Source organism: Miniopterus natalensis, chromosome 20 (genome assembly GCF_054644295.1).
Source record: "Miniopterus natalensis isolate mMinNat1 chromosome 20, mMinNat1.hap1, whole genome shotgun sequence".
Lineage (NCBI taxonomy): Eukaryota > Metazoa > Chordata > Mammalia > Chiroptera > Miniopteridae > Miniopterus > Miniopterus natalensis.
In genome coordinates this window covers 15,127,233-15,153,168 of record NC_142100.1, presented here as the reverse complement: position 1 = coordinate 15,153,168, position 25,936 = coordinate 15,127,233, and the positions used below count along the sequence as shown (strand labels likewise).

The 25,936-nt window shown below is 43.4% G+C and overlaps 2 protein-coding genes across 4 annotated transcripts in view; one reads left to right on the top strand and one right to left on the bottom strand.

Annotated features, from left to right (window-relative positions):
• Positions 1–7,577, bottom strand: part of EIF4ENIF1 (eukaryotic translation initiation factor 4E nuclear import factor 1) — a 40,295-nt gene extending 32,718 nt beyond the window's left edge. For 2 of the 3 annotated variants that reach the window (XM_087828626.1, XM_087828627.1), the window contains exons 1-2: positions 7,527–7,577; positions 6,473–6,595 (exon numbers count right to left, since the gene is read on the bottom strand). In XM_087828626.1, coding sequence (XP_087684752.1) covers positions 6,473–6,568 — 96 coding nt within the window. In that variant the 5' untranslated portion in view covers positions 6,569–6,595; positions 7,527–7,577. Of the gene's footprint in view, positions 1–6,472; positions 6,596–7,244; positions 7,339–7,526 lie in introns of those variants that run through there. The other variant, XM_016198537.2, reaches the window with a different exon arrangement.
• Positions 7,578–12,938: 5,361 nt separating this feature from the next.
• The window catches only part of SFI1 (SFI1 centrin binding protein), a 51,714-nt gene continuing 38,716 nt past the window's right edge, over positions 12,939–25,936 (top strand). The window contains exons 1-4 of the mRNA XM_016198532.2: positions 12,939–13,137; positions 19,174–19,300; positions 21,176–21,340; positions 22,806–22,877. Of these exons, the coding sequence (XP_016054018.2) occupies positions 19,203–19,300; positions 21,176–21,340; positions 22,806–22,877 (335 nt within the window). The 5' untranslated portion in view covers positions 12,939–13,137; positions 19,174–19,202. The remainder of the gene's footprint in view (positions 13,138–19,173; positions 19,301–21,175; positions 21,341–22,805; positions 22,878–25,936) is intronic.

Here is a 25,936-nt window from a genome sequence, read left to right as displayed (position 1 = left end):
GGGAAATATTTACCTTTGTGATTTGAATTCAATTCACAAGGGTAGAAAGCTCAAATTTTTGATAATATAGATGTTTTGTAAAAACAAACAAAAAAACCCAAAGTCTTCTTTCCTTGTTAATGGTCAAAACACTAGAAATAACCCCAGTACCTCACCTGTGTGCATGCCTGGCTCTTCCTAAACAAGGCAAATGCCCCTGGAGCAGCATTTGGGTTGGGCCTTTGACCTCCTCCCCAAGTCCCTACCCTCCACACACCTACCAACATTGGGCTTGGCCCATCAGGCTCTCAGATGACTGCTGACTGACCTGATATATTTCATTCTACCAAGTTACATGACTTTTCTGGAAGGGTTAGAAAGCTTTTAAAAATAGATCACAATGGGGTAATGGCATCCATAGATAATACTCAGGGCAATGGTGAACTAATAACGTAGGGGATACACGGGATACATTCCAGCATCCCTGACTCATGAGGTTTGTTGCTCAAGGGGAATCCTACAGAACAGTTCTTATAGGTAAGTCAGGATTTAGTCCCTGGATTCACCCAAGCATCTAATGGTGGCTGATTTAATGCAGACTTCCTTCTACTGAAAGAAGTTATTTGAAGCTAAGAAGGGAAGGGGAAAAAAAAAAAAAAAAGGAAAGTCTATTTTTTTCTGTTGATCTGGCCTATGCAATAAAAACAAACCAAAGCAATGTAAAATGTTAAGTAAGCAGTTGGGTATCTATTAGATGGAAACTTAAGAAAATTATTTTTAGGGTGGTGGCATTACATCTTCAATAGGACTTTCTGGTTTCATATTAAAATGGAGATGGTCACTGTGACATTTAAAAAATAAGCATCTTGATCTGAAATTGGTATCTCAAGGACGTATCTTTTAGTACCCCCCTTTACCCTCTTAGGCCATAAGCAGTTTTCAGCACTTACTGTGTGCCAGACTCTTTTCTAAGCACTGGGCATGCATTTTCTCATTTATCCCCCATAAAAATCCTAGGAGGTAGGTACTATTCCACCTGCACTTTACAGGAGAAGAATGAGATTCAGAGAAGCTAAATACAGAGCAGAAGGCCACACAGGTTAAGTGGCAGAGAGAGGGATTCTATACCAGGCAGCAGGGCTCAACGGTCCCGATCCTCTCCTCTCCATTGCCTCTACTGAGAGGACAAGAGAAGCTGCACAACCCCTCCCAGCACCTGTCACCCAGTGTTATTTGTCCTTGTCTAGTGGGGCCACTGAGAACCCTAATTTTCTCAGGTGAGGATGGGCAGGCTTCCCCTAAGTGGGCTTCCTCTCATGGCACCCTTTCCTGAGTCAAAGGCTCTGCTCCTAAATTTCTATGGTAAAGGTTCCAATTGTGGCCTTGGCTGGTGTGACTCAGTTGGTTGGAGTGTCATCCCCTACACCAAAAGGTGGTGAGTTCAATTCCTGGTCATGGTACATATCTTTGGTTAGGGCGTGTGCAGGAGGCAATCGATCGATGTTTCTCTCTCTCCCTCCCCCGCTTCTTTCTAAAATCAATTAAAAAAAAAAAGTTTCCAGTTTTGAAACGAAAGGCTCCTTATCTAGCGAGAAGTTCCCATCATGAGTGAGAAGAGGATACTCATGGGGGCAAGGGCCCTGAATCTTAAAATTTTCAAGATGACTTAGAATTGGAACAGGTAGGAAAGAACAGTTAGAAGACAGTATCTATGGTATTGCCAGCCAGCACCTTCTAAGAACTTTCAATTAGCTAGGTTTTCTGGACACTTGAAACATTGAGACTGTATGATACTCTTTTCTTTTTTTTCTTTTCTTTTTTTCTTTTTTTTCTCCCTCCCTCCCTCCCTCCCTCCCTCCCTCCCTCCCTCCCTCCCTCCCTCCCTCCCTCCCTCTCTTTCTTTTTCTTCTAATCCTCACCTAAGAATATTTTTTCCACTGCTTTTCAGAAAGAGAGAGGGGAGAGGGAGGGAAGGGGAAAGAGAGAGACAGAGACATACACACAGGTTGCCTCTTGCACACACTCCTACTGGAGGCAGGGATTGAACCTGCAATCTAGGTACTTGCCCTTGACCAGGAATTGAACCCAAGACCCTTCAATGTGCAGTCCGACACTCTAACCACCGAGTATACCAGCTAGAGCTTCTTTCTTTCTTACTATTTATTTATTTTGGGCGGGGGGAGGGAGAGAGAGAGAAACATCAATTTGCTATTTCACCCACCTATGCATTCATTGGTTGATTCTTGTCTGTGCTCTGACTAGGGACTGAACCCGGAATATTAGAGTATCAGGACAACACTATAACCAACTGAGCTACCTGGCCAGGGCTATAATGACTTTCATACCATAATTTTGCTTTCTCCAATATAAACAAGTATCCCTATTTTTACATTAGCTTAAGAAGTTTGCAGCTAAGTGTGTTATTGAAATGCCACCTGCTAAAGGTTACTACTCAACTCAGTTTATGAGAGAAACCTATGAAGTTATCAAATAAGACCTTTGTACAGGAAAAACTGACCATCTGACTACTGATTTCAACTTAGGATTTAAATCAATTACTCTTTTCTTCTCAGAAGCTTGCTTTACTTCAAGTCTTGCAACTCATTTTCTCCAAGAAGGCTAGGAGGATTACTCAAATCAGTCCACTTCAGTTGTTTGTCTATTTTCTTAACAGCTTTAAAACCTGAATGGGTCCCAAAGTTTTTTCATTAATAGGCATCACTACCTCCTCTGTTTCCTAAACCAATGGTTCTCAAACTAGATTCAGAGTCAGAATTCCCTGAAAGATTGTTAAATGCAGAGATGACTATGCCCTATCCCTAGAGTTTGATTCAATATCTCTGGGATGGGACTTGAGATTTTATATTTCTAACAAGTTACCAGATGATCCTAAATGCTAGGTCAAAGACCACACTGTGAGAACCACTGTCTAAACCAGTTTTGTTTTGTTTTTGTTTTTTTTAAAATATCTTTATTGATTTCAGAGAAAGGAAAGGAGAGGGAGAGAGAGAGAAACATCAATGGGAGAGTCATTGATCGGCTGCAGCCCACAACCCGGGCATGTGCCCTGACAGGGAATGGAACCCCGATTGCCTGGATCCTAGGTCGACGCTCAACGGCTGAGCCACGCCCGGCCGGGAGAGTTTTTTGTTTTTTTTAAAAATATATTTTCATTGACTTCAGCGAGAGGAAGGGAGAGGGAGAGAGAGAGAGAGAGAGAGACACATCAATGATGAGAGAGAGTCACTGATCAGCTGTGTCCTGCACACCCCCTGCTGGGGATGGAGCCCGCAACCTGGGCACGTGCCCTGACCAGGAATTGAACCTCGATCTCCTGGAACACAGGTCGATGCTCAACCTCTGAGCCACGCCAGCCAGGCTAAACCACTTTTAATCCATGACTCTGCAGTGAAACCCACTCTATAATCTCCAAAAGTCCCTCAACATAATCCAGTCACTTTATAAATGCACATTTAAATATTACCAAAACAAAGCTTTTTTAATAAATCCTCACCTAAGGATATTTTTTTCCATTGCTTTTCAGAGAGAGAGTGAAAGGGGGAGAGAAGGAGAGGGGGAGAGAGAAAAACATCGATGTGAGAGAGACATTGATTGGTTGCCTCCCGCAGGTGCCCCAACTGGGGCTGGGGATCAAGCCTGTGACAGAGGTAGGTGCCCTTAGCTGGAATCGAACCCGGGACCCTTCAGTCCTCAGGCCAATGCTCTAACCAGTGAGCCAAACTGGCTAGGGTCCAAAATACAGCTTTTGATCTTAGGAGTCTGACCTGGCAAAATGGACCTCTATGGGGTTAGAAATGAATGGGCTCAAACCTCTTAGGATAACAGGTGCATTTGATAAATCCTCTTTAACCACCCCATTAATCATCACTGAGACTTAGGAGTAGGCCTGAAAGTACCCAGTGTGAGTCTAACTTGAGTTCCCGAGATATTCACAGAAGCACAATGGACACCAACTGAACCAGGAGGAACAAGTATGCATCTGAGTTGCCTGACAACGTCGACACCATATATCAGGTTGTTCAAGGAATACTAAAGCCTAGCTACTCCAAGTATGGTCAATGGACAGGCAATATGGGCACCACCTAGGAGCTGGTTAAAAACTGAATTTTCAAGCCCACCCCTGACCTAACAATCAGAATTTACACTTTACCATGGTTCATAAGTGATCCCTAGACACATTAACGTTTGAGAAGCAAGCTGAACTAAAGGATGTCTTAACACACAGGGAAACTCTGGTATGTTACCCTTAAAAGCACTTAGCCAAACATCTGGACCCCCTCACCTTCCTGGAAAAAAAAGCCCTCGAATTCTGAACTATTACTGTTATCCTATATAACAACTAAACGCTAAACTAAGGAGGGTCAAAGGTTACGAAGCCTCTCATCTGGCCAATGTGTTGTTTTTTTGACCTTGTAGTAAACTTCCCACATTTATAAAAGTTTTCACAAAATTCACTTATAAAAATCACTGAGAGTTTCCTTTTACTGCTTCTAAACTTTCTAGCCTGTGAACTTGAAGTGGCAGAAATATTAGTAAATGCTTTACTTATTCCAATTGTTTGATCTCAGTAAGTTGATCAAGAATAGGTGGACTCCAATACTATTCCACTTGTGGGACTAACAGACCATTTATTATGGTATTCAGAACTCAGGATTGTTTCAAGCTTTCTTCACAAGAAAAAAGGCTTAGTTTGTCTCAAGTCTCACATAAAATTATTAGTGCTGAGTAACCCATATATATGAAAGCATGACCCTAACTTTGCCTAAACACAATCCTAAAACTGCCATTAACTAAATCCTCTTGAATGGAGTGGAGAGTAAATCTATTTCCAACTAAATTTGGTAGAGAAGACCATTAAATCTAAGCTCCATGGCCATTAACCTAAAAAATGCTTTCCTTAACCATTTTAGATACATTTATCTAAGTATGACAGAATTTTGAGGTTGGACTATCAAAAATGGGCAACACTGAGCTTCTTAATCTTTACTGTAGACATACATATGTTCTACTCTAAGAGAGACCAATAATAACTTCCAGTCATCCTCAGATCAGCCTGTGAAAATGATTCGAGTCTCCCTGCCAGCACTCTATAAGTGGACTACCAGTCAGAACTTCATTCAAAAAGTTCTGGCAGAGTTGAAATCACGTAAGCGTATAAAAGTAGTTCGAATCAGTTTCCCTTCATTTAATAAGCTTTCCTTTTACTTAAATTCAGAATTAGATTCAGAATTCACCTGTCAACATCTTTGATAATGAGTTTAAGTTGTGAAACACTACTCAAACACTCTCAGGTTTGAGAGGAACATTAGGGAACACCAAACCTGAAGGAAGAAGTAAAATGCTTTCTATCATCAGCTCACAGTTATGCCAAGACAGACTGTGTTAAGACAGCAATTAACCAAGAACTCTTTTACACCTGAAAACACTTTTTTCTCTCTCCAGAGAGGTTTGGTTTTTTAAATGCTAAAAATGAATATTACTCTGACAGCATTAGATAGTTTATCAAGTAGGTTAAGAATAGTGGCAACTGTACACAAACAAGGCCTGACTTTAGAATATTAACCAACTGGTATCCTGGGAAGCTAGGCATAATAACCACCTTAGAGTCCTTGACTGGTCCTATACTAAGGAAACACAGATATGGATCCAACTAGGACATAATCCTTCCTGTCAACAGTCCCAAGCACATTTTATATACCCCAGCCTACTGCATTTCAGTGAGCCAGAAATGAATTCATAGCTCAATGAGTCCTGTCAACCTCTTCAGAAACATTCAGTAGCCAACTAGATACTGACAGAAGCAATAGCTTCAATAAATATACGACACTGAGGTGATTTGCACCCTTCTGGAAAAAGCAGATATTTAGACGACACTGAGGTGATTTGCATGCACCCTTCTGGAAAAAGCAGGTATTTAGACGAGCCGTTTTAAATCACAAGTTTTCAGCTAGGGGAAATATAACTGAAGCCTTACTTTTGTGGGTCCATATCCAATTTGTGACAGGAAATAAAAAAAAATTAAAAATCTGGTTATCCCAGCTAAGCACCTAGAAGGCACCCAAGAGCATTCCTTTGGGGTGTTTGCCTCTTAAGGAAACATCAAAACACAGGACACTAGTTTTGTGAAGCATCAAGAACTGGAATCCTTACTCTATAGCATGTAAGTGAACAACACACCAGGTATTACAGAATCTGTGTGCCAACATACACAGACCCACAAATTCCTATGGGATCTGAGCCAATATTCCCTTCACCTGAAAGCTACTTAGAAGCAAATTCCAGTGCAAACCCTGGGTATTCCCTTTCAGAAAAAAGGTTCAAAGCAATGCTTCATGACCTCCAGTTAACATTTAGTCCACATAGTGAATCAGAATGAGGCTACCACTTCAGATAATACTAATAAAACACCTACACAATGTTTCCAACCTCCCCACCTTTACAAAGAAACACTTTCATTAGTAACAAAGCCTACTTTTGTATAGCGATGGGGGGATTTGGAGGCCAGCTGCTTCTTCAAGTCAAGGAAAGCATCTCCATTTTCTATTTCACCCACGCTTCTCCTATCCATGGCTCGTTGGTCTACAATTCTTTGCACCTGGAAGACAAATGAGCACAAAACTGTCACCAAGAACAACACATTTTCAGAAGTCTTGACTGTTTAAAAAACTGAAACTTTTCTCTCTTAAAATGACTACCATTAAAAAACAAACCTTCACCCAACAATTATGCTATAAACCAGAACCCAGTTGGAAACAGAACCACTGGTACTTAGCTATCTCTTCTAATAAGTCAGTCCTCTAAACATCAGAAGGGTAAGGAAAACAAGTGGAAGGTGCCCAAATCAGCCTTTAAGCAGCTTTACTACAAAAAGAAACCAAGATTAGTGGCTGCTACCCATGGGGACCGGTCAGGCAGTAGTGGGGAAGTTTCCCGGAGTGGGGGCAGGTAGGAGAGTGGCTGGGGCCGGAGAGACGGGAAGTCGAGCTGTAGTAAAGTGCCTGTCACTCGCCAATGGACGGCGCCAGCTGCCCCTTGTTATTCGGGGGCTAGGGACTGGGGGACGGAGCCCGAGCGCCCCTCGCCCAGCCAGCCGCACCTGTGGCCATGACAGGGGCGTCCGTAGTAAAGAACAGGCGAGCGCTGGCTTCAGCTCCAAAACTCGGCTTCCCCGGCCTCCACCCCAAACCCCGGCCTCTCGCTCAGGCCCCGGCCTTCTTCGGAGGAAGGGCGGGGACAGTACTCACGAGAGGAGGCGGGCCGGAGGGTACAGGGCGACCGAATCCCCTGGCCCTGGCCCTCCGAGATGGAGCCGGCACAGGCCCGCCGCCGTCCGGCCCGGCGGCTCGGGCTCGGGCCCCGCCAGCCCGCCCGCGGGCCGTCCCGCTGGCTTCGAGTCCCTGCCCGCCCCCCGCGCGCGCGCCCCGGCGTTCGCGCTAACGCACGCGACCCCGGGAGCAGCGCGCCCGCGCCCCTTCTCTGCGGGCCGTGGAGCGCGGCGCCGGTACACCCCTCCCCCGGGCCCTTACTCGGTGCCTCCGCCGCTCGGCGGCCCTTCACCTCGGCCGCGGCTCCCCTCTCCGCCGCCCGCGCTGATCTAAGGGCTTCTCGGCGCGGCCTTCGCTCTCGCCCCCCCACCCGTTCGGGCTGTCTCTCTTCAGCCGCCGTAACAGCGGCCCAGCCCTCCGTCCCTCCTTCCCGGCCCCCTCCCCCTTAATAACTCCCTCCACGCACCGGAGCCCCAGCACCGCCTTCGCCGCCGCGAGCCCGGATGTGAGGTGGCCGCCGCGGTGCCGGGCGGAAAAGAGAAACATCACGGCGCGCTCCCCGGGCGCGGGCTCTTCCGAGCGCAAGGTGGCGGGGAGACGGAGACGTGGGGTGGACGTGGCGACGAGAGGTAGGAGGCCGGGCCGGGGGTGGCGTAAACCCTCCCAGGTGCGCGCAGGCGGTCGTCCGGGTCAGCCCCTGGGAGAACGCCGCGTTCCCACGCGCGCATCGGGGCGGAGCGGAGCTGGACGGGCGGTGTTTGGAGCCCGCGACCCTCGCTAGGTTGCTCTCGTGGGGAGGCGGTGGCTGCCGCACAGGGGCCGGGGTTCGCGGCCTGCGGGACTTGGGAGCGCGTCGATGGCTGCGTTTGCTCTATTCGCGCCCGCGGAGAGCCGTGGGGCTTAGGCAGTGAGAATCTGAGTAACGCGAGCCTGGGGGTTTTTGAGCCTTCCGGGTGTAGGCTCGAACCTCAGCTCCTTTTAGTGTTGTAATCTTGGGCAAAGCTGACTTCTCTGAGTTTCGCTCTTTTAAAATGGCTCCTCTATATAAATGTATGAGGAGTAAACGAGATTACTTGTTGCTGTATTACTAGGCAAACTTGCCACGATTGCCTTTGATTGAACTAAAGGCGACTGACAAATCCATTGAAATGTTTTTTTCCCGCCTGTAACCTAAAGTCTGTCCAGGAAGGGGAAGTGCCAGTGTGTTTGAGGGGGAAATGAGATGGCGAACGTCAAGCGCTTAGTACCCAGTGCTGACACTCTGAAGGGGACACAGAAATGCAAATATTTTCCTACTGTGTGAGCAATGAGAGTAAATGCTGTGCAGGGGAGGGGCTGTCAGGAAAGGTTTGACTCAGATCACCTGTGAGCCTGCTCTGCAGGATAATCACAAGCTCAGGGGACCGCCCAGGGTTTGTGGGAAATGATACATGGGTGTGGAGGGAATGGTAACTTTTCTCCTAAAGGTTATCGATGGAAGTCTCCATTTCTTTGAAGGGGCCTACTTTCTTTTAGTTTAAACTTCACTTGTGAAATCAAGGGAATGGACACTGAGTGATCGTTAAGTTTCCTTCCTATGAGTCTTGGCCACAGAGAAAAGTTATGATGAAAACGTTTTTCTTTTATTAAAATGTATTTCTTACAAACTATACTTTCTCTGCAAGCAAGAGGCAGAGGGAAGGAAGCATTTGCAAATCAGCTGAGTTTGCATTCCCAACTCTACCACACCCTACAGGCTGTGGAGAATTAGGCCATTTATGTATTCTAATCCTCGGTTTTCTCATCTATAAAATTGGGACGATGATAACTCACAGGGCTGTTGTAAAGATTAAATAGGATAACGTGGTAAAAGGCCTCATACAACCTCCATAAAGCTGCTGTACTGGTTTTGGTTTTTTTAAAGCCTATACAGAGTTTTAATTATTTTAAAAACCAAGCTGCTCCCTGACCGGTGTGGTTCAGTGGTTAGAGCGTTGGCCACTCATCAAGGGTCTTGGGTTCAATTCCCAGTCAAGGGCAGGTACCTGGGTTGTAGGTTATATCCCTGCCCAGGTGGGGGATGCATGTGCAAGGCAACCAATCGATGTGTCTTTCTCACATGGATGTTTCTCTTTTTCCCTCTTCCCTCCCTCCCTCCCTTCCTTCTCCTCTCTAAAAAGCAATGGAAAAAATATCCTCTGGTGAGCATTTAAAAAAATAAATAAAAACCAAGTTGCTTTTGGAATCTAGGTTTTTCCTAATGTCGGTGAAATGGCTTAATCTCCTTGCCATTATGAAATAGTGGAGAAGGCCTGTTTTTTTTGAAACTCTTAAATCCTGATCTCTGCTACTTGCTTTTGGTCCTCACTTGAGGATATTTTTTCCATTGCTTTTCAGACTGGAAGATGGAGAGAGAGAAACATCAATGTGAGAAATACACATGTTGATTGGTTGCCTTTGGGCAGGGGTTGGAGCCTGCAACTGAGGTACATACCCTTGGCCGGAATCAACCCCAGACCCTTCATTCCTCGGACCCAGGCTCTAACCACTGAGCAAAACTGACTGATCTCTGCTACTTAGTGTGAAACCCAAGACAGTCATTTTACCTTTCTGGACCTGTTTACTCATGTGTCAAAAAGGGATAGCAGTATCTACTTTTTAAGCTTGTAGTGGGAATTAGACATATTGAAAACACTATTGTGGTTATTGCTGTGTAACAAACTGCTTCAAAACTCAGGGGCTTAACACTTATTTTGCACCCCAATCAGCAGTTTGGACTGGTTTTAACTGGGACAGCTGGTCTCTGCTCCATTTAGAATCAGCTGGGGTGGTGAAAGGCTGGGGGCTAGGATCATTTAATGGCTCACTTACATGTTTAATGGCTGATGGTGGCTGTCAGCTGGGACCATTGGAATTGTTGGCTGAAATACTTACACATGGGCCTCTCTCTCTGTGGCCTGAGCTTCCTTACAAGATGGCGGCTGGATTCCGAGGGCAAGTATCCAGAGAGAACAAGAGTCAGACTGTTGCTGAATTTTCTTTTCCAACCTATCCTGGAGATCACTGTGTCTGTTCTGCCACATGCCACATTCTGTTCTTTAGCTAGGAGTCACTAGGGCTGGCCCATTTTCAAGGGGAGAGAACTTAGACTCCACCTTTATATGGGAAGAGTATTAAAAGAATTTGTGAGCATATTTTAAAATCACAAGTCACATGTGAAATCTGCTCAAGGCAATTTTCTGTCGTCGTATTGGCTTGGCCTCGAGCTAATTTCCTAGGCTTTCTGGTTTGTCCTAGTTAGAATGTACTCTTCTAGGCCCTTTAATGTCTTGTAGAATCTTGGTCTCAACTTACCTCTCTCTGAGTCTCAATTTGTACTTGTGAAACAAGACAATTATTACCTAGAAATAAAGGTAATAATTTACTAAAGGAGGGCATCTGTAAACTACATTTACCTGTGCCATGCAAAAACTAGATGCTTGCAAATACTTGTTCCATTGTAGCATTTTATTAAAATAAATGTATTTATTGAAGAATTATATACATACAGAAAAGTATACAAATTCTAAGGGCTCATCTCAATAAATTTTCACAAGGCAAATTCATGCAGCCACGACCTGGATCAAGGAAAAAACATTTCAAGAAGCTCTGCTCACCCTGGCCAAGTGGCTCAGTTGGAGTGTCATCCTGTACACCAAAAGGTCGTGGGTTTGATTCCCCACCAGGGCACATACCTAGGTTTCAGGTTTGATCCCCTGTCAAGGGGTGAATGAGAGACTACCATCGATGGCCCCCCCCCCCCAGTCACTCTCTCCAAATGTTTCATTACAGCTTTTGAACGTTATTCTCCTTGGCAGGAATGATAATTTCTAATTCTAAATGCTTTTTGCAATTAATGAATTTTCAAATATCAGTGTGGGAAATTTCTTCACAGAGTAAGAGAGAAATTACTTTAGTTGCTTACTAAATATAAGATTTTGGTTTAGTTTCAAATGGTTAGTTCAAATTTTGGCTTAAGGGGCCTCAACAGTTCAGTCATTTGGGGAAACTAGCAGCCTAAGAACTGTAGAGAAGCAAATGAAAATATTAGAAACTTAGAAAATTTGAGAGCCACCTCATCTCAGAAAGTTGGGATTACACCTCACCTGTCCTACACCAATCTAAATGTTTTCCCCCCCTATTTTTTCTTTTTCCAAGGGTAATCCATAGTTCCAAGAAAATAGGATATAAAGTTTCACAGTTGTGCCATCATGTACTCAGGTTAAGGACTATTTAAAAAAATTACTAAGGGACTTCCAGAAGATCATAGAGCAAACTATTTGCAGAGCTTAAACCCCCTTCTGGCACTTTACATCTTTGATTTTATATATGGGAAGTACTTAAAATAGAACCTGACACCTTGTAAGTGCTGCTGCCCTAGCTATTATTTTATACTTTATTATGTTCTAATCTTTCCCGACAGGACTATTTTTATTATAACTCAGGTGGAAATGCCTTTCATCCCTTCCTAAATTAGTCAAAGCTGATGGTGGTGAATGCACGTGACAGAAAGAAAGCACCAGCAAGTCATCTAGAAAGTATTCTTACTGATTTATTATCTTGGATGTGGCATAATTTATATAAAATACTTATATGACTAATTTTACAGTAAGTAAATATTATAGTGTTAATTAGGACGTTGAAAATCACTAAGTTATTTTAAAATTGCTTGGCTGCATATCTTCAGATAGGAGTCATCCCTAAAAGATTGGCTCTTGTGTCCTACTAAAGTGGAACTTTCCCTTTTAAATACTTTTTAAGTTACAAAAATTAACCTGTAGATAATAGAGCAGAAATGCGAATTACCTGATATTCTAATCCTGAGACACCTAACAATTTATTTTTCCTCATGTTTTTAACGTAAACGCTTTCAAGCATTTAAATGCATACTAGACTAGCTTTTGCTCTTTCCACCAGACATGTGCTGTCAAGCGATGTTTTACAAAGCACAGGAGAAAAGCATATAAAAATGTCTCACCTACCCTCACCCGCCCCTATTTTTAAAAGATAACGAGTGGACCAAAATTTAAAAATTTAACTATTTACTAACAACTAGTGTTTGTTAATTAAAAGTAAGGGTTAAGAAGATAATCAGTCTGGGATAATTTTAATTAGGGGGTTTCCGAACGACGAGCCCCCACCGGTCCAGATCGACAATCTCGTGGTCCACGCACGCGTGCCCTACTCCGGGGCGCCTCGCGTTCCCTGGGAATCCTGGAGAACCGAGAGCCAGAGCGGCTCACGTGGGAGTCTGGAGGTGGGGGAAGGACCTGCGCGCCGGCTCCTGACGTAAACCTCACCCCTAGTGCTTGCCCCGCGAAGCGTAACTCGGGGATCCGTTCCGAAACAGGCCCCATTCCTCTTGGCCAAGAGCAGCAGTGGGCAGTTGAACGCAGAAAGATAGCCGAGAGAGGAGGCACAGAGCCGGCAGGGGCGCTCCCCAGAAGGTGCCAGGCTGCCAGAGGGAGGCGTGTCACCTGCCCGACTGAGGCTGCGCGAACTGGCGCGTCCCGGGCGCGGCGTCCCTCAGGCGCGCCGCGTCGTCTTGGAGACGTGGGCGGGGCCGGCACCAGACCTACGAGCAGAGGCGCGGGAAGCTCTGAGCTTGCGTGGGCCGCGCGGGCGGCGGAAGCTGGTGGGCGTCCTCCGGCTCCCGCCGAGACTTCCCTGAGGCGCGAGCCCGGAGGACTTGACTTCCTCAGGCATGAGGCCCGGTCCGACGGTCCCCAGCCTCCTTGTGGCTCAGCCTCTCGGGCCGGAGCCCAGGGGCGAGCGCACGCATGTCCCTCGGAGCTGGGCCCGGTGACTCCTGTGGCAGCCTCCGCTTCCTCCTCTGCCTCCTCTAGAAGTTCAGGTGATGCTGCCCACTCCCAGGGCTGGGTGGGGAGTGCGGGAGACGTGAAAAGAGCGCGCCGCATGGCTCACGGAGCCCGTCCTTGCCCAGCGCGGCGCTCGCGTCGTTCTGCCGGGCGCGCCTTCTCCTCAGTGCCGCGTCTCCCGGGCCCGGAGCGCCGTGTCCTCCCTCGTGTCCAGTGCGTTGCAGGCGGGCGCGGTGCAAGGCTCAGTAGCGTGCGCCTGTCGGATTCGGGCGTTTCTGGATCCCTGCTGCGTAGCCGGGAGAGGGGCTGGTGTAAACAGACCTCAGGGGCCCCATTTGAGCCCCAAGGGGCCAGCTGGGCAAACGTTGTGATGAAGCCTCCCCCTCCGTCGGAGATTAGTGCTGCGTTTCATTTGTTGGGAGGCCGTTCAGATTTCTTGTTAACCTCTGTGTAAATGAATAGTGTAAACATTTGTTGAATAAATGGTGTTAGGGACCTGAGTACCAATCCCAGCTGTACCACTTAGCTGGTGATCTTGGGCACTTCGTTTATAAATTGAAATGACCACCCCTGTTGGGGTAGTTGTATTAAGCAGGTAATTAATGCCCTGGCCAGTGTGGTTCAGTTGGTTGAGAGTCCTCCCGTGCACCCAGTGGTCGCCCGTTTGATTCCCGCGCAGGGCAGGTCCCCCGGCTGCGGGCTAGATCCCTAGTAGGGGGCGTGCAGGAGGCAGCCCATCTATGTTTCTCATTGATGTTTCTCTTCCTCTTTTTTCCTCTTTAAAATCAGTAAAAGTATATATGTATATTTAAAAGCAGGTAATTAATGAAAAGTGCTTAGTACTATACCAGGCACAAAGCACCCACTTCATAAATGTTGCTTTTTAAAATAAAGTGCTTAATTACAATCACGATTATTCTGCCTGTAATCCACCAGAAATGGTTTTTGTTTTGCTTTTTTCTTCCCCCATATGTGGGTGCCCCTCACAAACAGGTTATTCCAGGAAAAATTACAGCAGAATGAGACACTAATAGAGGAAAAATGTGAAGGAAACATTTTATACCCCTCACGTTTTATAATCAATTGATGAGTCACATAATTTTATTATATAAACATTTTATATCTTACAGTTTCAGTTTATCAAGGCTTTTATATCAAATTTACTATAAGAATTGTATATTACCTGAAGTTCACTGAACTGCTACTAGAATTTCTGCTGATACGATTTCCAATGTAAATTTAGGTTAGATACGGGATGTTTACTGTTCAAGCATCCTCTCTCTTAACTGACTCCCTGTTGTTGGCTCTCCACATGTTGTCAGATGATCTTTCTTCTGCTTCTGCTCCTCAAACACTGCTTGATGGACACTGCAAGCAAAATGTGAGGTGGGCAGATCTCTTGAATCCATCATCTCTTCCAAATCATCTTCGTTTTCACCAAAAATCAACTCTTGGTCACTGCTACAGAGATCTGACTGGTTGTCATTCCAAGATTTCATAGTATCCCTCAGGATTATCCCCTAATAGCAGGTCTTTTCCATTTTTAAAGTTCTAATAAGGCATCTTCTGCGAGCCTGGCCGCTGCAGGAAGGCAGGCAGGCAGGCAGTGGAGAGGGCGGGGTGGCCCGACGTGGATGCGCGGGAGCTGGGACAACAGGAGGAGCCGGGCCGAGGGAGATGCACTGGGCAAGTGCCCAGCAGCCTCGAAGGTGGCAGGAGTGGCTGTCCAGGTCTGAGTGTGAGCGGCGTCAGGGCCAAGCCGTGCGCACTCCCGCCCCATGCCCCGATAAATGTTATTTTGAATGTAATCTCTGTTTTAGATTGGGTGGTACCCGCCTAAGTGCCATGAAAGTATGAGGTTTGAAGGTGTCAGGGAAGACTTTCTGGAAGTAGTTGAAACTTATTCTGGGGCTTAAGATATAAATTAAGTACTGTATTTATTTCCTCACTTTCCTTTAGTAGGATCATTCATTTCTCAGACATTGTTAGAAGCTGCAAAATACTGTAGAAACTTTTTAAAGATACTTTTCATTTATATTTTTCAAATTAACATAATTTAAAAAACCCTAATATTAAAAAACTCATCATAGAAAATAGCACCCACACCCCAGTTGTAGTTTCCATTCTTCTGGCTGTTTCTCCTGGTTGTTTATAAATTGGAAGTAAATAGGTGATACTGCTTTCACCTGTTTCACCTATGATATGTTAATTCTACACATTAAGTGTTGATTAATACTTGTGGGAGATAATTGTGACAGGCACCTCTCACAGACACCAGAGGGGGGATGTTGGACAGCCCCCTGAGTCAGAGGTAGAGAGCTGTCCTCAGCCTCCATTCTTGTCTTCTCATATGAATGAATTTAAGTGAGAGACCCTGATTGTGTTGTGATAAAGCCAATTTATTTGAAAAATTAAAGCATGCACATTTATTAAAGAAACAAGGCAAGCAAATCTATACATCTGGCTTATGAAGCACAGACAGGCTCTCAGCTAACCTGAAGAGCAAGTTGGGTGGGGGTTCTACGTGTTATATCCCCTCCTGTTTATAGGTTTCAGAATTCCTCTGCTGAATATCTTGGTACAGATTAATTTTCAAGCTTCCTTTTTACTTTGTTGTGGCCTTCCCAGAATTCATGAGAAGCACCTGGCAATTTTGCCGGTGTTTCTGCTTAGGGAGTAAAACTGCCCTTTTTTCCTTTCCTCTTCCCCCACCCTTTCCCACATTCTCTTGTTAGGGAGGCTTTTAGTAATTTGCTTTCAAGTGTCCTTGGTTGGGGAAGAAAACAGCTTGTTATTTAACAAGCCAGCTGCAGATTGCCCGCATTATTTGGCCTTGTTTTAACTTTCTTTTCTCAGTTTCCCTATTTATTTTGCCCTGGAATTTTCCTAGCTTTTCACTGGCCTGTAACATAATCACTTAGTTCAGTTTTCCTTTCCTCATCTCACCTATGTGGTGATTTGTTGTTTATATTATATAATAAATATTCACTGCTGAACCAAGTAGAGTACTGACACTCTTCCTTCCTGTACATCTCGTCACTTTTTTATGAGAATTAATAATTGTCTTATTTTCTCATTTGCCTAGTATTGCATGCACAGATCACTAAATTATTTTTTTTATGAATACTTCAACATTTCTCATGCGGTTATCAGTAAGTTTTTATGTACTCTTAAAATCATCAGATCCATCTCTTTCTTGAAGACCTTCCTCCTCTCCTCTAATCTGATCTGGTGGGTCTGTTCCTGCTATACCCAGTCTAATCCAGGGACTTCTTTTCATCTCTCTCCTGGGATTTGCTTCTTTTTGCTGTTCTCATGTGTTGACTTTGCTATTGCCTCGACCGCCTTTAATTTTTTTCTTGATTTGCTTCCATGGCCTTTGGAGCACATTCTCCTGTGATTACTACTACTTCTACTTCCTCCTCCTCTTTTCTTCTAATAGCTTTACTTAGATATAACTCATATACCATACAGTTCACTCATTTAAAGTGTTCAATGTTTTGCAACATAGTTATGCGACCATCAGCATTACGGGTTTTAAAACATTTTCTTCACTCAAAAAAGAATGCTAGTAGTCACTAACCTTTTAGTAGTCACTGCACATTTCCCTTCATTTCTCAACACTCTTGGCAATGATCAGTTTACTTTCTGAATCTAGATTTGCTGGTTCTGGGCATTTCATATAAATGGATTCATAGAATAGGTGGTCCTTTATGATTGGCTTACACTTAGCATAATGTTTTCAAGGATCATCGATGTTTTAGCATGTAACAGTACTACTGCATTTCTCCTTGTGGCTGAATAATATTTCATTGTGTGGATATACCATATTTTGTTTATCCATGAGTTGGTGGACATTTGGGCTTCCGTGTTTTGACTATAGCAGATAATTGCTGCTATAGACATTTGCTTTCAGTTCTCTTGGATATGTAGGGTGTCCCAAAACAATGTATACATACTTTGAATAATTATTAATTCAAATGGGTTAAATCTGAAAAGAAGGAAACATCAATTGAGCTATCAGCTATTAAGTGTGTATTCATTTTTGGGGGGACACCCTGTATACCTAGGAGTGGAATTGCTGGATCAAATAAATGGTAACTCTTTATTTATCTTTTTGATAACCTGTTTTCCAAAGTGGCTGTACCATTTTACATTACACCAGCAGTGTATGAGGGTTTAAATTTCTCTATATCCTCACCAACACTTACTATCTTTCTGCCTTTTTTATTATAGCCATCCTGATGGGTATCTCATTGTGGTTTGATTTGCATTTCCCTGATGGCTAATGATGTTGAACATCTTGTAATGTGTTTATTCATTGTTTATATATCATCTTTGGAGAAATGTCTCTTCAAATTCTTTGTTCGCCCGGCCGGGCGTGGCTCAGTGGTTAAAGCATCGAACCTAGGATCCAGGCGATCAGGGTTCGATTCCCGGTCAGGGCACATGCCCGGGTTGCGGGCTGCAGCCGATCAATGACTCTGTCATCATTGATGTTTCTGTCTCTCTCTCTCCCTCTCCATTCCTCTCTCTGAAATCAATAAAGATATATTTTTTTAAAAAAAATTCTTCGTTCACTTGAAAATTAGGTTACTTGTCTTTTTATTATTGAGTTGTAGGAATTAAAAAAATATAATTTAGATATAGTTCCCTTAGCATATTTGCAAATATTTTCTCCCATTCAGTGAGTTGTCTTTTCACTTTCCCCACATTGTTTTTGTTTCATCCAGAATTTTTATTTCCTCCACATTTCTGTTATGAAAAATTATAAGCACATGTACTATGTACCCATCACCCAGTTTAAAAAACTATCAACTCATGCTAACCACTAAGCTATACACCTGAAACCAATACAAAATAATATTGAATGAAAACTGTAATTTATGTAGTTCTGGAGGCTAGATAGAAGTCTGAAATCAAGATGCTAACAATGCCATCCTCTTTCTGAAGGTTCTGGCGGAGGATCTGTTCCATGTGCTGCCAGCAGTCCTTGGTGTTCCTTGGCGTTCCTTGGCTTGCAGACACACCACTTCAGTCTCTCAGTTCATCATCACATGCGTTTCTTCCCGTGTATCTATGTCTTCACTGACATTCTCCTGTATATGTAGATCTGTCCTTGTGTCTCTTCTCTTTTGGTAAAGACAATAATCATAGTGGATTAAGGGCCCACCCTATCCAGTATGACCTCATCTTAACTTGCATCTTAATTACTTCTGCAGAAGACTCTGTCTCCAAATAAGGTCACATTTATAGGTACTAGGGATTAGGACTTCAGCATATCTTTTTGGGGGACACAGTTCAACTCACAACATTGCTGTTCTTTTCACTAAGAAATTTTAAAAAAACATGTTATTTATTCAGTTTGTAATGAATATTGTTGGTAAAAATTATCACCAAATGAAAATGAAAACTGTACACAGTACTCTACTACTAAGCAAAAACTGCCTGAAGCTCTGGCCCGTGTGGCTCAGTTGGAGCATTGTCCTGTGTACTGAAAGGTTGCAGGTTCCATTCCCAGTCAGGGCACATACCTAGGTTGTGGGTTTGATCCCCATTTTGGGGTGTGTACAGACGGTAACCAATCGACGTTTCTCTCTCTCTCTCTCTCTCTCCCTCCCTCCCCCTCCCTCCCCCCCTCCCCCTTCCCCCTCTCTCTAAAATCAATAAGCAGATCCTTGAGTGAGGATTAAAAAACTAAAAAAAGCAACTGCCTGAAGATTCTTATAGGTAACATTGACAACCAGTTAATCTTGGGGGAAGAAAGAAATTTTGGTCTCTATTGGTGTTCTTATGAAGGGAAGTTGAAGGTCTTGGAGCAGTATCTGGACAGGAAGAATGAGCCAATCATAACCTTTTGAGTGTGGCTCACTCAACTAGTTTCCTTTCTGAGAAAGTAACTTTTTAAAAATGTGGTTAAAAATATTTCAAATCAAAGACCTTGCATGTTCACTTAGTGTTGAATTTAGGAGAGGCAGGAGAGTAGGAGCTGGCATGTAGCTGTTCAGAAATGTGGCTCCTAAGAGGTTTCAGATAATTTACTCTCTCTTTCATTCCCCTTTTTCTTTTAGTTAGAAGAGAAGATAAAAGGCTTTGATTCATGAAGAATCTGCTCATTAAGAAGTGTATATCAAGCCACTGGTCGAATTTCCGTCGAAAAAAGAGTAAGCTGAGAATGGAGAGGAAGGTTGACTCCAGGTGAGTGATGTGGCTTGACAAAACTGGTAACTGAAATTATGGCTCACATAAAAATCTGTAAATATTTTGTGTGTGAATGTCCTGGCCAGTTTGGCTCAATGGTTGGAGCGTTGACCTGAGAGAGAAAAACATCGATGTGAGAGAGATACATCAATTGATTGCCTCTTGCATGCACCCCTATGGGGCCGGGAATCAGACCTGCAACTCAGGTACGTGCCCCTGACTGGAAAATGAACCCAAGACCTCAGGAGCCTGGCTAATGCTCTAACCACTGAGCACACCGCTCAGGGCAGGAAAAACTTTCCCTTTGATTCCTATCCTTTCTGGTCCAGGATCACACATTGTATCTTTTACTTTTTAGTTTCCTTTAATTTGGAACTGTTTTTGAAGAGTTCAGAACACTTAATCTTTTATGAATATTTCTTAATTTGGGTTTGTTCAATGTTTCTTCATGATTAAATTCAGGTTATGCATTTTTGGCAGGAATAGGACAGAACTGATGCTGTGTTCTTCTCAGGGCATCAGTATCAGGAGACACATCATGTTGCCTTGGTCCCATTACCGTTGATGTTAACTTTTTTTTTTAGTATGTCTTTATTGATTTCAGAGAGAGGACTGGAGAGGGAGAAACATCAGTGATGAGAGAGTCATGGATTGGCTGCCTCCTGTTCCCCCCCCCCCCCCGGGGGATTGAGCCCGCAACCCAAGCATGTGCCCTGACCAGGAATCAAACATCGATCTCCTGGATCCTAGGTCAATGCTTAAACACTGAGCCATGCCATCCAGGCTCAATGTTAACTTTTATCACTTGATTAAGATGGTATCTGCCAGGTTTCTCCACTATAAAGCAATGAATAAGTATTTTGTGGGGGGATACTTTCTGAAACTACATTAATGTTCTGTTTCTCATCAGACTAGCACCCACTTGTTTTTGCATCCATCAGTGATTCTTATCTGACTCAGTTATTACTATGATGGTTCTTAAATTATGCTTTTATAATTTCCTTCTAAATTTATTAGTTGACGTTCTAACGCAAAGTAGAGCTTTTTGTTCTCCCACATATATCTATTTATATCAGTGTGGATTTATAGAGTTCTACTATATTCAGTGGGCTTTCACTATTACTGTTCTAGTTATCCCAGATTTGGCCAATGGGAGTGCTTTCAAGCTGGCTTCTGTGTCTTTGACATGCCCCCACTGTTCTTTGAACACTTCATTATTTTCTGACCTAACATGATATTTCAGGCTCATCTTATATTTTCCTTGTTTCAGACCTGAAAATCATATCTCCAAGGAGCCCTGGTTCCTTTTAGTAGGGAATGGTACTTTATAAACAGCATTTAAGCTCTAGGTATGCTCATTGGGAATGAAATGTCATAGCTTCTAAGTATTTCCTGCAGGCAGAGCTGTGCCATACACCTTAAAAGTCATGAGTTCATCCCAATAATGTTATCTCTTAATGTTTCTAAAATGGGATTAAAATTCAGAAATTTAGTGTTTTACTAGTAAAAGTATGTGGTTTCATATTGATATAAAAGTCACATTATCTGAAAAGCATTCCTAATTGCTTTTTATATAAAAGGATGTTTCTAATTTATAAATGATCACCCTTAAAATGACACATTAAAATGTTAGGACTAATGACTCCAAGGTGCCCTCTGGCTCTGTAGTTTCTGCCTAGTGCTGACACAGCAGGTCCTGCCTCCTGTGGCTGGCAGGTTTTTCTGTCAGACTGGGCTGCTTATTGTCACTGAAGCATAGTTACCATCAGTCTGTCTCAATGAGTTTATTTAATTTCACTTGTATGTTAGAAGGTATCTGCATCACGTGCAGAGATAATTTGATTCTGTTCCTCCTTACTCCTCAAATTTAAGGTCTCTTAGAGATGGTGTAGTTAAGAAACTTTATTCTCCAAAGATACTGTCCAACAAGAAGTCTTCTGCCTTGTCTGGGATCCGGAGTGCGATACCTCGTTCCAGTCCCCCAGTGCAGCATCATGCTCGGACTCAAAGGGGTCGATTAAGAGAATTGCGCATCAGGTGAGCATGCGAGTGGTCACCTGCCTGCAGGGACTTTTCCATGGTTCTCCCTTCTTGGTTAAAATGAGGGGTGATTCTTAGTTTCTTACCTCAGTTAGTTGGACATCTTCATGATGGAATGTTCAGAAGAAAAGCAAATATTTAGGATTCTGCAGACATAAAATCTGTCAGAGTATTTTCATTCACGTTCTATCTCACATAGTTGTATCTCACAATGTGTAAGCTATAAAGAATCTTCCAGGAAAAGTCTCAACATGGCCCAAGAAAAATGATCGTTTCCTATTACTCTTGATGAGATCCATCAAAGGCATCCATCCGTTTGTTTAAGCATTCAATAAAATTTATGAGGTGCCGCCTTGGCTAGGTGTTGTGCTAGATGCTGAGCATACAAGGTGAGTAAGACATTCCTGGCCCTTGACATTCCTAATCATGAAAGCTTAAAATCAGGTATGCTTGATAGACTGTTTTTTTTTTAAAAAAATATATCTTTATTGATTTCATAGAGAGGAAAGGAGAGGGAGAGAGAAATAGAAACATGAATGATGAGAGAGTCATTGATGGGCTGCCTGGCCCGCAACCCGGGCATGTGCCCTGACTGGGAATCGAACCCCGATCGCCTGAATCCTAGGTTGATGCTCAACCGCAGAGCCATGCCCGGCCAGGCTTGATAGACTATTAAACAAGTCACAACAAACTGTGATAAGTGCAATGAAAGGAGAGGGTGTGGTATCATAGGCTCATGTGGCAAGGACAACCATGCTAGTGTAGCCGGCAGTGACTTCCTGCAGGAAGCAGAGCTTAAGCCGAGTCCTGAAGGTTAATGGAAGAATAGGCCAGATAACAGGCAGGAGGAAGAAGAGCATTCCAAACCAAACTGGAGATGAACTGGCCCAGACAAGTCACTTTTCCATGCGATTGTCAGGACTGTGCTAGGTACTGCAGGTGCTGTAAGACACAGTCCCTGCTCTCAGGCACACACAGGGAACTGTAGGCACCCTGTGAGTCGACAACTGTGATTTGGTGTCATGTTACATAATAGAACAGAGTGCTGCAAGGACAAAGCTGTTCACTCTGGGTTGAGGAAGGTCCAGGAAGCCTTCACATAGGAGCAGGCGTTGAAGATGAGTCTTGGTGGGTAAGTGGGCATTCGCCAGGCGTTTTAGGGAGGAAGAATAATTTAAAGAAAGGTACTGTCATGTCCTTTCTTTCCCTCAACTCTGATGTCTTCATTGATAAAATTCTTTATATTGAAAGTATTTAAAAAATAATAATCTGCTTGATTTTAGCTTTTTAAATCTGTCCCATCCTATGCTCTGTTTGATGCAAGATTAGCTATGATTCACCTTTTGACTCATACTAGCATCTTTCACTCTCTGGGACCTTAAAGTTTCCTTCTCCTTTCCAGAAAACTGATGAAATAAGCCAAATGGAGTTTTATAAATGTGTATATCCTTTCTTCTTTCAGATGTGTGGCCAGGAAGTTCTTGTATTTGTGGATTCGAAAAACCTTTGGAAGAGTATTTCCCTTTAAAGCCAGGTAGGTCAGAACACTGAGCCTCTGCTGAGTTCATTCTGGGTTGTTTTTTTCGGGGGGAGTTGTTAAGCCCATGTATAACCTTTATTATGGCATGTGTAACATTCCTTTCCTGTCCCTCCCCTATCCTCCAGCAGGCATATAATAAAATGGTAACTTAACACATATTAGTTTGATTGAATGAGTGTATGAAGGAATCATAAAGTAAATCAGGACAGGTAATAGCCTGTGGGGAGAAAAGTATTTGCCCAGAAGTAAATGAGCTGTTTAAGGGCACTGGCAAGATGGACAAATGGACTCAGTCTAGGGGAAAAGTTGGCACTGGCAGTGGGAATGAAATTTTAGTCAAGAGAAAGTCCCTTTGCCATAGCTTCACTTTGTATAAGCCACCGCTCACTGCTTTGGGTTTTGGTTAAGACAGATTTAGCTGCAGTGCTCAGAATGGACTGCAAAGGAGAGCCACAGGGGTCAGAGACACTGCAGCAAGTAGTGGGGATGTAGAGAAGGGGCCATGTAGGGTATGTTTCAGAAGGAGAATTGGCAACCATTGAGAATGTAAGCAAATGTTATGGATTCTCACCTCCTTCCCTCTCCCCTTACTACAATCTGTCCTGTTTTATTTTATTGAGTCTGGCTTTCCTAATCTGGAATATCTCCAACAGTCTCTTGATTCAAAGTCTTTCATGCAAATTTGGGCTGTGTGTGTTCTCTGAAATCTTTTCTTTCTATCCCTTGTGGGGGTCCTTACTGTTCCCATCTCCTTTGTTTCCAGCGATGCTCCTAGTGTGGCAATAGCCCATCCCAGTTGCAGGTGGTAGGTGTAGTTCACTTCTGCTTTCACCTCCTGCTCCTTGGTTCTGTCCTTCACTGCCTTGGTAGCTCTTTAACGCCCTCAAAGAATTCTTTTTTGGCCTGCTTTTCTTGTTTTCAGTGGGAGAAATGATCTCAATTACCTAGTTTGCCATTATTGGAACCCTCTTGTTTTTGTTACTTTTTATTCAGTTGAGTATTTTATTTCTTTTTCTCTGTTAGCTTAGAAGTTATATACTCTTTTATTTTTCTTTTAAGGAAATACAATATTTCTTTTAAAGAATATAATATACACTAGTCCCCCTAATCTACAGTTTTGATTTTTGCAGTTTCAGTTACCTGTGGTCAACGGTGATCTGAAAATATTAAATAGAAAACTCCAGCAGGTTGGAGGGGATCAATGGGGGGAAATGAGGGCACATCTGTAATACTTTCAACAATAAATATAAATATTAAAGAAGGAAAGCAAGAAAGAAAATTCTAGAGATAAACAATTTATAAGTTTTAAATTGCACACCATTCTAAGTAGCGGGATGAAACCTCGCACTGCCCCGCCCAGAAAGTGAATAATCCCTTTGTCCAGAGCATCTATCTGATATACATTGCCTGCCCTGTTAGTCACTTAGTGGCCATCTCAGTTAACAGATCAACTGTTGTATCACAGTGCTAGTGTTCGAGTTACCCTTATTTTACTCCATAATGGCCCAAAAGTGTAAGAGTAGTGATACTGGCAATTTGAATATAGCAAAGAGAGGCCATAAGTGCTCCCTTTAAGTGAAGAGGTGAAAGTTACCAACTTAATAAGGAAAGGAAAAAAAAAGTACGCTAAGGTGTACCGTAAGAATGACTCTTCTATCCTTGAACTCGTGAAGAAGGAAGGAGAAGTTTGCGCTGGTCTGAGATCGAGGGAGAGGCCACATTCGCATAACTTCTCCATTCCTCACATGTCACCTCATTGCTCCTTTTTTTCCTGTACAAGTGTTAATACCATGCAGGCCTTTTGACTGTGAGTGGCTTGTCTTCACCTGCTTGCATTTTGGATTTGTGGGGGTGTCTTGTCACCTAGTTTTGTTGTAATTGACACATGAGTTTTTGGTTTTGCCTCATGGCTGCTCTGTGTTTGATGGGGATTCAGCGATTGAAAACATTGCCACACCACCATCTTCTCCAAATCTTTTTCCTCAATTTTATTTAGCTTGTATTTGACCCATATTTAATTGGAAATCTCTTTTCAAATAATACTGATTTGTATTCCAAGTAGTTGGGAAATGCTGATTGTATTATTTAGGAATGCATTTGATTCAAGAAAGTCTGGCAGTGGTTTAAACAAATGGAGGTTTACTTTTTCTCAGAAGAAGTCTGGAGGTTGGTATTGGTTCAGCTGTTCAGTGATGCCATCAAAGACTCAGGCTTCTAGTACCTTTCTAGTTCACCGTCCTTAGCATGTTGGCCCTTTGTCCTCAGCGGTGACACTGCATACTTGCAAGATGACTGTTCTGGCTTTACACAGGAAGGAGGGGGAAGGGTGGTATCAGCTCCATCTGTCTATCAGGAAAGCAGAACAGTTCCTAGAAACCCTCAGCTACATTCTGCTTCTGCCTCCTTGGCCAGAGCTATATCACTGGCCACCTTTTGATACAGAGGTTGGGAAAGAAACCTTTCCAGCCTCTGTAATGGATGCCCATGAGGAAGCAGAGGGTGTTGGGTTAGCCACTGACCAATGTTTGCCACACTGCTTTACTTTTTTTACTTTTTTTGCTCTTTAGTGGTGGCCGGGTATAGGGGAAAGAATACTGAAATGGAGTATAGGAGAACTGAGTTTTGGTTCTAACTCAGACCCTAGCTAAGTGTTTGATCTGGGGATAAGTTAATGCTCTGGGCCTCACTTTCTCAAATTATAAAATGAGAGAGTGAGAATATTTGTTCTCTTAGCATCTATCAGAATTAGAGTTCTGATGTGTTTTCATTCATTAGAGATTTGTGATGGGGTGGTTGCTTTCAACTTGCAAGCTTTTTTTTTTTAAAAATATATCTTTATTGATTTCAGAGAGAGGAAAGGAGAGGGGGAGAGAGAGAGAAACATCAATGATGAGTCATTGATTGAGCCGGAAACCTGGGCATATGCCCTGCCCGGTTGCCTGGATCCTAGATAGACGCTCAACCGCTGAGCCATGCCCGGCAGGGCCTTTTTTTAAATCAAGGGGGTTGTTTGTTACTTTGGGGAGGGTTGGGCATATTGACTTTGTCTTTTT